This window comes from Buceros rhinoceros, unplaced genomic scaffold (assembly GCF_000710305.1).
Source record: "Buceros rhinoceros silvestris isolate BGI_N320 unplaced genomic scaffold, ASM71030v1 scaffold10194, whole genome shotgun sequence".
Classification (NCBI taxonomy): Eukaryota; Metazoa; Chordata; class Aves; order Bucerotiformes; family Bucerotidae; genus Buceros; species Buceros rhinoceros.
Genome location: NW_010406499.1, coordinates 42884 through 57096, shown reverse-complemented (window position 1 = coordinate 57096; position 14213 = coordinate 42884). Strand labels below are relative to the sequence as shown.

General features: G+C 37.5%; 1 protein-coding gene across 5 annotated transcripts in view; it reads right to left on the bottom strand.

Moving 5' to 3' along the window:
- ADD1 (adducin 1 (alpha)) overlaps positions 1–14213 on the bottom strand; it is a 30705-nt gene that overhangs the window by 3725 nt on the left and 12767 nt on the right. For 2 of the 5 annotated variants that reach the window (XM_010134116.1, XM_010134118.1), the window contains exons 10-14: positions 12102–12203; positions 10179–10268; positions 3366–3522; positions 1268–1363; positions 485–519 (exon numbers count right to left, since the gene is read on the bottom strand). In XM_010134116.1, coding sequence (XP_010132418.1) covers positions 485–519; positions 1268–1363; positions 3366–3522; positions 10179–10268; positions 12102–12203 — 480 coding nt within the window. Of the gene's footprint in view, positions 1–484; positions 520–1267; positions 1364–3365; positions 3523–9223; positions 9317–10178; positions 10269–12101; positions 12204–14213 lie in introns of those variants that run through there. The other 3 variants (XM_010134114.1, XM_010134115.1, XM_010134117.1) reach the window with 2 other exon arrangements.

Genomic DNA, 14213 nt, shown 5'->3' with positions numbered 1-14213 from the left:
ACAGCCGACCGATAGGAAATAGGAGTAGTTCCGTATCCACTCCTGTGCAGAGGTCTGCTGGGTGAACTTAAATCAGTGTCAGTGGTAACACTTCCGCACTGGAACAGATGAGGAACTTTCTTCCATTTCACTACCAGGTCCAAGCTGTGTAGGCAGCAGCAAGCTGTTGGGGCAGAAACTCCCAGAGCTGTTTCAGCTGTATCCGAAAGGCAACTTCAGACTATTCCTGTTTAAACTGAGGAACCAGACACACAGGTATGGAAACACATAATGCACTTTCACCGTCTCTTTCCAAGGGGGAGTGCATTTTAACGTAACATCTGTAACTACCCAGAACTTCACGAAATCAAGAATAAAAAAAACCAAATCAGCATCTCAACTGAAGCAGCTTTAGAAAAGGCAAAACAACAAACAAACCTTAGTAAACAAAGAAGCAAGAGTGAAGCAAAGCACAAAAGCAGGTCAGAGTATGGAATGATACTTACTATGGTAACAGGTACTCTTTAGCATATCCATCTCCTGTTTGTAACGCAGCCACAAGAAGAAAAAAGCACAAGTAGAGAATCTATGCATTCATCACAGCCATTGTGTTAAGTCAGAAGAATGGTTGCAACCATTCTTATAGAAAACAGAATGAGATGAAGTAGTGGATGGAAGACTAACAGACAAGTGATATATCCAATGTACAAGGTAAAGGGAACAAGACAAAAATTAGATTACACCTGTTCAAGATCGTTATTTTATCCTTTTTTGAGGAAATTGCAGACTTTACCAGCCCTGCTCTCGTTTTAGTTAAAACTACTACATAAGGTGAGCAAATAATGATACATATTTAGATTCAAATTCAGTTGGAAAACACGTTTACTGAGGTGTAATCCAAGTACAATAATGTTTAAGAAATGTGCAACTGGTGAAGATTTACTAAAGCATCTCAATTCGTGTCTGGGTCACCATCAGACACGATTTCATTTCTTAGGAGCAATTCTTTCTTGCAGAAAATGTACAAAAGGGTAAATCCGTTGAGAAACAAACACCAAGAGATGACAGGTCAAGTTCTGAAGAGATGAAAATTTGTCTCTACGTTAATGCACACTTCTTTATTATTGTAAACATAACTCCTATTACACTCACAGTGCAGTGTAGTATAAAAGTTAAATACAACAAATAATTTACCTTTCTTAGATTTACTAGCTCATGTATTTTCATGCGTCAGTCACTAATGATGCGGTTACTGGTTTCCCCTGGCCCCCAAATCAAAAGAACATACCTTCCTCTATTTTAATCGGCGTGCTGGGAGGAGTGCGAGCTGAAGTGTGATCAGGAGGACTTCTCTCCTTCTGTTGCCTGCCGTCTTCAGAAGGTTCTGCAGATGTAGACAAAGAGAAATTAAAGAGACAGACAAAACATTTCAGCATGTGAAGAAAAAAAAAAAAATCATCCTTTTGCTCCATGCACACAAGAAACAAATACATTCTTCTGAATCAAAATTCTGTCAGGATATTAAATAATACCAAAACAAGCAAAAGAAAATCGAGTGATAGTTCAGTATTACAAAACCGTTCAAGTCACAGTTGTGTTGTCTGGTGTTTGGCTGTTTCGTTTTTTCTCATAAGAGAGCATGAATAATGTAACTGTTTATGAATTGGTTTATCCCTCTGTTCTGAAGAAAACTTGTGAGGAAAAACCACAAGGAAATATAAACAAATATGGGGCTGGGGGGGAAGTGCTATCAGACCTACACAAGATAACGCTCTTTTGCTTGCTTTGTGTTGCTGAAACTCAGAGTAAGCAAAATCGCATCCCGAAAGAAGACTGCACAGATAATCAGAGAAACGTGGTAATTAAACGATTCGAAACTGATTTCGCAGTGGTTTGTGGATTTGTTATTAATAAGGAAGGTCCCCCTTGCTTCCAGGTTTAAACACCCCTAGATCCGAAGGCAAACATGGACAGAGTACACCACGTATCAGGGACAGTACGAAAACATTGTTCTGCACAGTTCACCTACACAATTAAAAGTGAAATCAGTCCCACAGATGAGAGTCAACTGACAGAATCTCCAGATGGTGCAGAGAAAGAGGTTGTTCCTTAGATTGCAAGCACAACTGTACCACATTAGTAATACCTGCGGCCTCAGCCAGAAGGTCCGGGTTGGACCTTAATGCTTTGATCACTGCAGTGTGGAATTCCTTATGGGAGGACTTCTGCCCATCTGGCTCTTCTCGGTTAAGATGTGTGCTGGCTTGCTGCATGGTCTGACAAGAAACCCATGCAGCAGGGAACCGAGTGCTATCTAAAGATTTAGACAGCGGTGATAGGTCACGATCCTGTGAAGTCTTCATATCTGTTCCTTGAAAGGTTTTTGATCTGCCTTTCAAATCCAGAGACTTTCTCTCTGATGTATTTTGCTCACTGATGGTCTGATCTCTAAGCAATGTACTCTGTTCCCCAGCTGGTGTCTGTCTCAGTAACACAGTCTCTCCGTATTTTGTTATCTTATCTAAGAAGGATGTAGCAATGTTACTGAGAGAATAAATGTACGCGGTTACACAGCCATTACAGCAGAGAACCCACCCCACACTTCCAATACTCGATTAACCACACACATACAAGCTACAATGCCTCCTGCATCGCCTTATCAAAAAGCGGAAACAGGGAGCACACACTGCAAAAAAAAGCGGTACTTCTGGTTCCTGCATCACTCAATTTCAAAACCTAACATCAGATGAGTATCCTAGCTTTCATCGCTTAAACTACCCAGAAGTAAAGCAGGATAACCACTTCAGATGCAGCAACAAGCTCTTCTTACAGCACAATTCTCTCATAATTCTCTGATAATTTATAAAGTCTGCTGGGGAAAGTCCCCAAAATGTGCTATTTCCAAGTAACGATTAAATATTGTTCTGGATCTTCCCCATTCAATGAACTTCTCAAAATCTGCAATTTTTAACGAGTTAGAAAACTGCTGGTAAGAAAGCACCACCATTGTCTCTTCCTAACCTATCTCTGGCGTTAAAGGAAACAAGCTGCAATACTCTGCAGTATCTAAAAACTGTTTTGACTGAAGTTTCAGGCTTTCAACTTCGTAACAGCAGCAGTACCCAGCCATACTAAACACCCCAGGTTGTCCACTGGATAACTTTTAAAATCAGATCTATGCATTTTACAGATACTCCATTAACACTTCAGATGGCACATTCTATCTCCAATAGTGCTTTTTAAATTTCCAATTCACACTGGAAAAACTGAGACATACAAAAGCTGAATAATTTATCCACGGCCTTTGCAGGAAACCTACCTTCCAATTCCTAACAAACTTACTCTTATTATAATCTATTGCAGAAAAAACACACAGAGAAACAAACCTTCGGGTCCCTTCTGCTTTCTTTCTACTTCTTTGCGATATTCTTCCAGTTCTCGATCAGTGAGTTTATTGAAGGGATTTGGTCCTGTTGTGCTCACGATGACTTTTGGTTGATACTCCTTCTCAATTATTGCCTTTGATGCAGTCACCAGTTCTCCCTAACAACAGAAAATTAAGAAACATCTGCAATCGAGCAGTAACTTGCAGACCCTGAGAAGTAAAGAGGCTACAAAACAACCAAAAACAAAACGAAGAGATAATCTGAAAAGTGCTACATTTTCTTTTAATTCAGAAAGAAAATAAAATTGATTACAGACTTTTTTTCTTAAAAAAAAAAGTTTAATCGACAGCAGGTTAATATACAGGAGCAAACAAGTCTCATCAGTGTTTCCACCAGGGAATATCCACTGTTAAGCAGCCAAACAGTCTAGCTGAATTATATCTGAAGCCACAGAAGTATCAAGTTTCTTTTTCTCCCTACAAAAGAAACAAGATACCAAGCCCAACTGCATGGCAATCTGAACATCTCTAGAAGTTCAGAGAACTCAGGTCACCAGTATTTTTGTTTGTGTGGGTTTGTTTTGTGTTTCTTTTTTAAATAAGGGAAAAGACATTTTTAGTAGCCACTGCATAACGTCTATGAAATATTGTAGTAAAAGGCCATCTCGTGTGTGTTCTGTATACAACAGATTAAGTTTATTGCATGTAGTTTTAAAGTAATTGAGGTTAACTAATCTTATGCAAGTTAATATACTTGCATGAATAACATCTGTCATACAAGCCAGATAAAAAGTTATACAAATAAAAATAAAACATGGGCAATTCTAAGTACTGTAAGTTCCAATGGACAAAAGCAGCTGCATCAGAGATTCTCTAATGGTAAGAGGTTTCTTCTCTAATCATAAAGTAGAGCCTAAAGCCATTGGCTTTTCAATGTCTCTGATGTGGGAGACGCTTGCCTGGACAGCTGCTCTCACTTTCCAGTGACTTGTTTAAGCATCTGTTTTTTCACTGGATATACAGAACTCTACCGACACTAGTTTGGAAATGACTGATGCGTGGTCCGGGATTTGTGTCATTGTGATACCGGAACTGTCTTCACTGTTGGAATGAGGCATTTGAATTCCATCACAAGTACGTATGGGTTTATTGATTAGCCCAAGTAATCTTCACATTCAAATGTTTGTACCAATATTTAAAAGAGAGCATTAGGAAGCACAGTTCAAAAATAAATAGCACTCAAACGAAGAGACAACGTTCCATTCCATGTCCATACTTAATGGACAAGGATGAGATCATCACCGTAAAACTGAAGATTAAATTAGACAGTACTGGTTTGAATGCTAAGAGCTGCTTGGACAAGCTGTCGGCACCAAAAAGGTGACAGACAAAAACATCCAAGATGGAACGAGGACAAGAGCAGTTAGATATTTCTGAAAGCTTCTTGAAAGATCTCTAGAAAGCCAGTCTAGAGCAATCCAGGGAGGTAAGAACAGCTGGTTGTTAGAATCTATGCTGCTTTTCAGGAAGCAAACACCAGCCAGAAGTACTGAAGAACAAGCAGCATAACAGCAAGTCTCCACAAAGATCCTGAAAGGACTGGCAGGAGAGAGCATCTCTAAAACATTCTGGATTGCCTCCATTTCTCCATAAAATAAGAGGAACTCTCATCTCAGATGTCAGCTATTTCCATTAAGCAACAGCTGTGTTAATACCAGAAAACCTCCAAACTGATAGTCACAGCTTTTCTTACAGGATAATGCATTTCAAAAGTCACAAAAATATCAACCTTTGAACAAATCCCCCTACTTCTGCAGAAAATATAAAAAACTCCCAAAACTACAGGTTCCAGCTTTTAATGATGACAGAAAATTGGTGTCCATGGCAATTTTACATTTCACTCTAACTCTGCGCACCCTCCAAACTAAATCTCGTTTTAACTGAAACTCCTCAATAAGCAGAGCAGCTTGCAAAGCACTGATCTCAGGCAGAGAGATTTCTACAGTTTTCTAGGATTACAAAAGTCAGCAGAGGAAGGAGACACACAGTGCTCAAAGGTATCCTTGGAATGTTTAAGAATCTCTGAATCTTGCCTGCAAGCTAAATCCAAAATGACTGGGTAGAACTGCATATTGACTTCATAATGACAGACAGCAAGACACATGGTCTACAGCAAGATGACCTCTGCACTGGGAATAAAAGCAACACATCAAGCTTACCACATTTACTAAATTAAAAAAAACAAACGACAAACCAAACATGCACAAAACCCACGCACCCATGATCAATGCAAACAGCATTTGTATGAGCTGAGCATCTTTGACCCTAGAGAAATTACAATGAAAAAAGATCAGAAGGAACAGCAGTAAGTGGATTATGTATCACAAGAAAAAGCACTTGTGTTTTTCAGAACATAAAAGCAGAAAAATTACACAAGACACCAAAAAGGCAAACTTTTGATCTGCTAAAAGCTGTTTCCAGATTAACACACCCAGTTTTGCTCAGTATCAATACTATGGAAGCAGTTCAAACACTACTAATGAAAATTTTAAGGGTAGAGGGACTGATTCTATGTGGAAAACTAATTCCAGTAGTATGTTAAGTTCTGCAACGTGACTACTCTAAGACACGTACAAATTGAAGAAGTAGAGATTTATTACTTCACAGAATAGGCTACAGAGCAGCCTTCCAGGAATTCAAGTAAAACTGCACAACACAAAGTGAAGAGAGTAACACAGGACAAGAAAAACTAGTATGAGAGACTAAAAAGACAGTACAGAACGTATTTCAGATTGTTAAATGTGACACTAAAATAGACAAGACTGCAGAGCTCTCGATCTGTCCATGCCATTCGGCAATTCCTACGAACATTCAGAAAACCTGAACGTGAAAATTGGTGTGGAGTTGCTCCTGGTATTAGACAACCTGTAGAAAGAGAGTAAATTCCCATGTAGAAGACTGGCACACTGTTTCGACATGGGATGACATGCAAGAATCTGATGTTCTAGTGATTTCATCTGGATTCTGCCAAAGCTAGTATTATTTTGATGATGATTCTAGTACTATTTCAATGACTATTTGAAGTTTGTTGGCATGTGTAAGCACCTGAATATCAACAGCATCCTCCACTGTTAAGAAGTAACAGATGGATTACATTCCTCAGCAGGATGTATTTTCACTCCTGAGAATTCTGTGGGGGCATACTCTCCCACCAAGATCCAAAGGGAAAGTCATTTATAGCTAATGATGCACAATACACCTTCATACTAAACTTGGACCTCGCATATACTACAAGGAAATTTTAGGTTATCAAGTCATTTCACAACTTTACCAAATCCTGCTTTCAGAGAAAAAACAACAGCAACAAACCTATGAGGTGACTATCATTTAACAGGCAAGCACTTCATCTTGTTCTCAGGACAGATAAGAGCAAAACTGGCACCTTCTATATGCCAATTTTTCTCTCCATCAGACAGTAGGTTCATAATTGTCTGAAGTTAACAATCGCTCTTAACACAACCTGGCATTAATGCAGTGCCTTTATCTAAGAAACCAGAACTCTTAAGGTACTGTTCAGGTAGAAGTCGCCATTGAAACACAGTGCCACCTCTGGAGCAGAACTGAGAGGCCCTTCATAAAGAATAAAGCCACTGAATCTCCATTCCAAAGGAAGAGGCACAAAATGGGTGATTCCCCTTTTACTTAAAATTCTTGAAAATTCACATGAATTCATTTTTTAAAAAAAATTAGATTGCAGAATGGTCACTGAATAACCAACACTCCCTCTCATTTAGCCAACACTGCAGCGGAAGCCTGGTTAACCAAGACTACCATACAATTACAGGATGCACAAAAAGCTTGTGTTGCAACGCGGCCAGGACTTCTCAGAACATGGACAAAGCGAGTGACAAGGCAAAACGGAGCCTTTACTACTGCAGCCATAGGCACAGAAGACACAAAGCATTACATGCATACTGTGCACAAACACGACTTTTTCATCCAAAACAGTGTGCATGAGTATTTGATATAAATATCAAATGTTGACTGGAAACATAATAAATTTTAAGCATTACTGCAATCAGACTAATATTTTACTTTAACCATAATTACCTGTCAAAGAATTTGAAACTTGTAATTATCTGGTACCAAAATGTCCTTAAGTCCTTGATGTACAGATCTCCTCAAAGTTTCACTTGAGGTTTATGTGGGCATCGTAAAATTGTTTATACTTCCTTTGTTCCACAATATACATGACTGATTTTTGGCATAATCTTTCTAGACATTTCTTTAGTGATTTGTCGTTGTTGTTCGGTTTGTTGGGGGGTTTTGCAGCACTTCTTGTTTTGTTTCTGCGTGGTTTTTTTGTGGGGGGTCTTTTGTTTCCCCCATCAGGAAGTTATTAAGCATTCAGGTCACAGTCCATGTTAAGATAATAAAGATTATGAAACAGGGCACTCCGACAGTAATTAACTTTGTGATCTAATTTTACACAGTACTGCAGGAGGAAAGCACTTTCATGACAGCACAAAAACATCATTTGGACATCTCAACCCTGACATTATACCGCTAGGTGAAACTGTATGACCCACAGAGCGCTTCATGGCTCCCTGCCAGCTACAAAGATGTATGTGAAATATTTTACCAGTTTTCTAGAAAGATGATGCCATTATTCCAAAATAGTATTTGAAATATGACTTGCACACCACTGATGAAAGAAACTGGTTATCACAACAAAGGCAATGGACGACTACCATAAAAATAATTTTTCACTTGAAAGGTATTATTAAGCAGAGAAGAAAAGGCATGCACTGCTGGGAAGAATTAGGCTTTGCTTTACTTTTCATCTTAAATCTGGAAATAGTGGTTTATTATTTTTCCTGTCAGAATATGACTAAAATGAGCCATAATCTGAAAAACATCATTATCAAACACTCAGAATGACACAACTATCTATAATACAAACTGGCTCATTACACTAGAAAGCCTTATAAAGTCATGAGATTTGCAACAACGATATAATTTAACGTGTTCTGTTTTTTGATGGGAAAGCTATACTGATAATGAGATGTTAGGCACAACCTAAACCAAGATCTATTAATCTTCTAGATAAAATACTGGAGCAGAATAGACAATGATGCTCATTGACACACAGTGCTTCCATGTCAGATCACCTCTAAAACTCCTTCAAAACCTGGGAGAGAAGGACAGCTAGGGATGGATTGTTTCCCATGTGCAAACTGTTCCTGTTTACTCAGCCTCAAAGGAGTGCCCACCCCAACCATACACACATCTCTTGAATTTATTCTATATTTAAATATATTATGTATGCATAAGCATGATGACATGTTTGAAAGCAAATCGATTTTGGAAGCGTGGGGTATTACTCAACAACTCCTGTAGATAACCGCAGGAAGTTTTAAGGAAACGACATCTAGCAATGTCAGATCAAAAGTTGACAGCGTTTGTCAGCACGACACACTCTGAACATGTGGATATCTTTGGAATTACACTGATGTAATCAGGCTGAGATTAGCTAACTCAAAATGGATCCCAAATTAAAGTAATTCAGCACAAATAGCACGCGCAAAGAATCCCACTATAGGCACAATCTAATCAGCACTTTAACATCAAAAGTGTTTCCTCACCAGCTTCTACAAAGATCAAAATCCTTAAATGACACTTTTACAGAGGTAAAGTGACTGCTTGTATACTTGCATAGACATAATTTGGAGATCCATCTATTGTTTTTTTTTTCTTTTCTAGCCAAATCATTAGCTAACAGAGGGAAAAGGTCAGGGTAAGGAAGAGGTAAAACGGAGGGTGAACAACATTATTTAGAGCAGTATGACAGGGCAGTACCTTTCTAACAGACAGAGACTTAGCAGGACTAAAGGCCTGCTCTGTGAGATCGAGCCCTTCAATAGATTCCGTACAGTCTGAGAGGGGAGCATCCTGCAACAGTAAATTGAGTAAACAGAGCAAACCAAGCCCAGGCTTTAAAACATCAACCAAAAGCATTATGATGCTTGCTAAAAACATGCAAAGAAACAGTAACTGGGAGACAGAATTGCAAGTGACAACAGATTGACATGCACACAATATGACACTCAACATGAATAATGGGCCATGAAAAGACTTGGCAAACATTTTAAAGTATATCAGAAAACTGATCTGGGGCAGTTAAAGCACTCAGATATACAGAGCTTTAAAGTCTCTCAGCTATACAGTATAACTGTATAGCTCTAATTCTTACTTTATTTTGAGCTATAATTCATAAAGTCTTTTGTATATTCAGATATACTGCTTTTAAAGTTTTATTGATGTACAATAGCTTTTCTTCCCAAACTGCTCTTCAAATAAAAATGTTATGAAGCACGACGAAACATATTTAACAGAAAACACTACTGCCCCATGGTGAGCCTGCTGTGCCCCGTATTAATACTTCAAGTTACATAAACTTGGAAAACAAACAAACAAACAAAAGTTGTCACAAAGCCCAACTAGTTTTGAACAAGAATCTAACCCATATAAATAAGCCTTCTGTATTTCATGCATTACATTCAGCAAAAAGCAAAACAAAACAAAACCAACCCAACAAGCATCTTCCAAAGACATGCTTGAGCTACATGGCTGAAGCCTCTTAAATCTCTGACCCTGAGCACTCTAGCAAAGACAATGGTGTTACCTCTAAGACTTACCTTATAAACTGTTACTCTCTGCCAATTAAAGAATAATTTTACAGTGATATATTAGGTGAAAGCAGAGGATATTGTAGGTTATTAAGCTAATAATTTTAGGCATTTTAAACTCTCACCTGTACAAGACTCCTGTCCACAACTACACCGGAAAGAACCTGTGATTGAGGGCCTGCAGTTTTAATATCTTGTAGATTTTGCTCTCGGATCTGTAAAGGAAAACAGCAGAATACAGTCAATGTGAACAACAGAGAAAAGTTAACCATGTTTTCAAATACCAAAAAGGGGTGGGTGAACCTGCCAACAGGCTGCAACTAGTGTCAATTGCTATGGCCCTACCCATCAAATAAAGCTGTGCTTAGAAACACCGCTTGAAGATGCCTGCTAAGGTTCCTACTTGTTTCCTCACATTTCTCATAAATGAGTCTTTAAGTACCTCAGCAGATACTATCCTTTGCTTTTTAGTACTGGCTTATGGTAAAACTCTACATATCAGGTAACAGACAACTGCAGTTTGTGAAGAGAAGTGAGGAGAGAAGCACAGAGATTATATTTATACCTGAGCAGTCATTTACAGGTTTGTCTCCAGCTACTAGTCACTGATACTGCACCACATTATCATCTTCCCACAGATCTGTACAGCACTGCACAACATTCAATTTTTACATCTACTCAGGACCATATTCTCAAAAGGGCATATAAATATTTTTCTACGTGTAAACTGACACTCAAATTGTCAAACACATCCCTTTTGCTACATTCTAAACAACTCCCAGTTCTTTCCATTCAGAAGATGGGATCAGAAACTGGCCCTTTAAATCTAGGTATTATCTATTTAAATTAGACATCCTACACTGGTAAAGAATTCATAAAAACTGACTCAAAATTTATTTCTAAAATAATCTGGTTCTTCTTTTAAGATAAATGAAGAAAAGCAAGCATTCAGAAAGACCTCTACAACTCAAAAGGGCATTCAATTTCTGTAAAAATACATCCATACAAGTATACAAAACACAAAGTATTATTAATACTTGGTATTTCAGAAAGGATGAAGAACCTGCATCATAGTTTACTATCCTTCTTATCATCAAGAAAGTAGAAAGTTTGAAGTTTTACTTCTCTAATCTTAATCAAAGCATATTTGTCTTTCAAACACTAAGACACTGCTTGGCAATTTTACCAGACTTTTCGTTTCAAGCGATTATTATTTTACAGGGCTGAGTCGGGAAAAGCAAAAGCTCTGCCAACCTTACACAAATTTTTTTGGAACAAATCAGTATTCCTGCTAGTATTCCTGCACACAGACTTCTCCCGTACATAATGCTAACTCCCATGTTCCATATGGCCATCAGTTAGAAGTAGCAAACCAATCTAGAACAAGTTAAGTATTAACAAGATACCAGTGCATATTTTAGACTTTAAAAAAAGTCTAAAAATAAAGTTTAAAAAAGTGAAATAAAGTTTAAAAAGCCCAATGTATTCAATGCTTTCCTGTTGATAGATTGGTGACAAGAAGATCTGAAATTTAAAGCATGGAAAATTAACTGGTAGGTTATTTCAGGAATATTTCCAAAGGCCCAAAAATATTCTGCAAAAAACACAGCATATTACAACATAATAAAATATAATATGAAGAGAAATCCATAGACTTCTTTGTCTAGGCCACAGCCTCAACTGGTGAAACCAAAACAGGAAGACAGGTCAAGAATGTAAAACTAAGATCTCAGGGAACAGAATTACTACCATAAACTCAGTACTGACTGTTTCAGAGGTATCCAGCAACTGGTCTGACAGTAAAAAAAAAAAACCCATAAGACAACAAAAGTCTTCATACAACAGACAGTAGTACCGTCTTTTCCCCAGATGAGTTCAGAACATTTAGGAATTATTCCAGTATCTAGTTATAAAGGGTCAGGACAATACCAGAGCTGTGTTTCTGAACCCCCGAAATTTCACTATAGCGAAGTAAGTTAGGTCATTACAAGTATACAACTTAATTGTAGCGATGACCAAAAAGAAGTTACTTTACTGCTATTACAAACCTTGTTCCTCATTTCTTGGACCTCCTTTGGATTGGTGTTCAATGGAACAAACAGGTTAGGGACAGCAGAGGTGGCAGTTCTATGTCCATCCTCTTTAGTCCACTGTAATATCAAGAACAGTTGAACAGTCAGAGATGCTGTAATGGCTATGGACACTCAGAGCAGCAAATTCACATAACAGTTGATCATGCATTATACATAGCAGAGAACTGAACCAATGATTGCGTTCTTGTATCCATTCCTAAGACTATGTTCTTCCTTCTTCAGTAATATAAACTGTACCTTCAGACACATTTCTAAATACAAGAATCATTCTATTAAATCAAGCCAGTAACAACAACAAAACTAGAGAGCTAGTTAACTTGCAAGTAACTTCCACCCAAACCAATGCAATTACTACAGCTACGTGCAATTCAGACATCATGGAGACTGAAAGGTTTTAAACCTGGTTTTCTGTGCACTTGACCACACTGACAACTGCAGTGTTTCATGTCTACTTCTCACTTTATGAAGAGACATATTAATACAGGAGTAAGAAACCTCCAATATAATTACTAATTTTTAAGGAATTTTTTTTATCAGAAATTTCACAATGAGTTCATATTTTTTGCAAAGGGACACTGTTTCTTACCCAAACAGAAGCACAGCAAGTTCTAAGCCACGAGCTCTAAAACCCTGTCACTGCCATTTTCATTTCCGTACTGGGTGTTTTTACAAAATAGCACGAGAGAGACAGAGAGATCATTGATTCAATCCTCTGATACTCCACAAACATCAAAGCGAACTTAAAGCATAAGATGACAGAAGTATGAAAAGCCGTGTGATGTCACTAACCAGGTTTAGTGAATGATTCTGTACTGTGAAGCAAGAGTGGGCATCACCAAAGTTTTGCATTAAAACAAGCTACTTCAGCAAAGTGTTCTGCTTCCAGAATTAGTTTCTGTGCAAATAAACAGCTGTTTCAGCACAGCAACCTAGAGGAACAGTTTGGTGATGTCGAATATTTTATAACTCATAGCTCAAAAAGTTACAAAAATATCCCAAACACAAACTTTAAGCGCTTCATGGGTTCTTCACAGAAGATTGCTTTATTTGATCAGCGCATTTAGTATGGAGCCCTGTTTAATTTCATGCACAACTCTTGCACTAACTTTTGAACTTGAAATTTTTAGTATATGTGGTGTCCTAATTTCCAATCACTGTTGCATAGAAAATGCACTGAACAGTAAAGCAAACCTGTTTATAGAGCAAATGCTATGCGTTTTTTCCTGAGGAACTTCAAGAAACAATAAAGATAGCCAGAAACTGTCAAACTTCAAAAAGCAACAGAATTTTAAAATGTTTTGCAACTGTAAAGTAAAAAATGGAATGAACATGGAGCTGTGAAATACTCACTGATGATTATCTTCTCAGATAAAAACTACTCCAGCTTTTTGTTAAAGATAGTTTTTAGTCAAAACATATATAAAAACAACCTCAACATAACAAGCTACTTTTTCTTTAGGTTAGTAACAAGCATTTAAAAAAATTAAATACACAAACCTGTTATACTATATGAAATTTTCTACTGCTTCAGTATATCACTATACAAAACTAGTTTCTAAGCAAAAATTTTGCTTCCATCTTTCACTGATAATTTCAAATATAAAGTACAACCTACTTTGTGAGATAGGTTGAAAAGCACAAGCTGCTCAAATATAGCTTTAAGCATTCTTCCAATCAAGGCAAAAATATAGCTGACTTTAGTAAAATGTTGGTAGTACAAACCATATACATATATATTAATTTCTTAAATCCAAAAGAACACCACAAAAATACCACAGAGAGAGATCCTCTGTTTTGTTCAGGACTTTCTACATGTTAACACTACATATTTTAGCACACACGTTGCCTACGTAATGATTCCATGAAAGTATTCAAAATATAGAGAACTCTGAGTGTATTCAGAGGCAAAGCAGAGTTCTGTGGGGGTAAATAAGAATGACAATAAGAGGTGTTCTGGGAAAAAAATGTGTATTTTTTTCCTTTTCAAGAGCACTAGTTTTATTTTTTTTTAAGACTGATCTGTAGCCACACTATTGCTATACATAGTAGTCCTTCTGGAGTACTGCT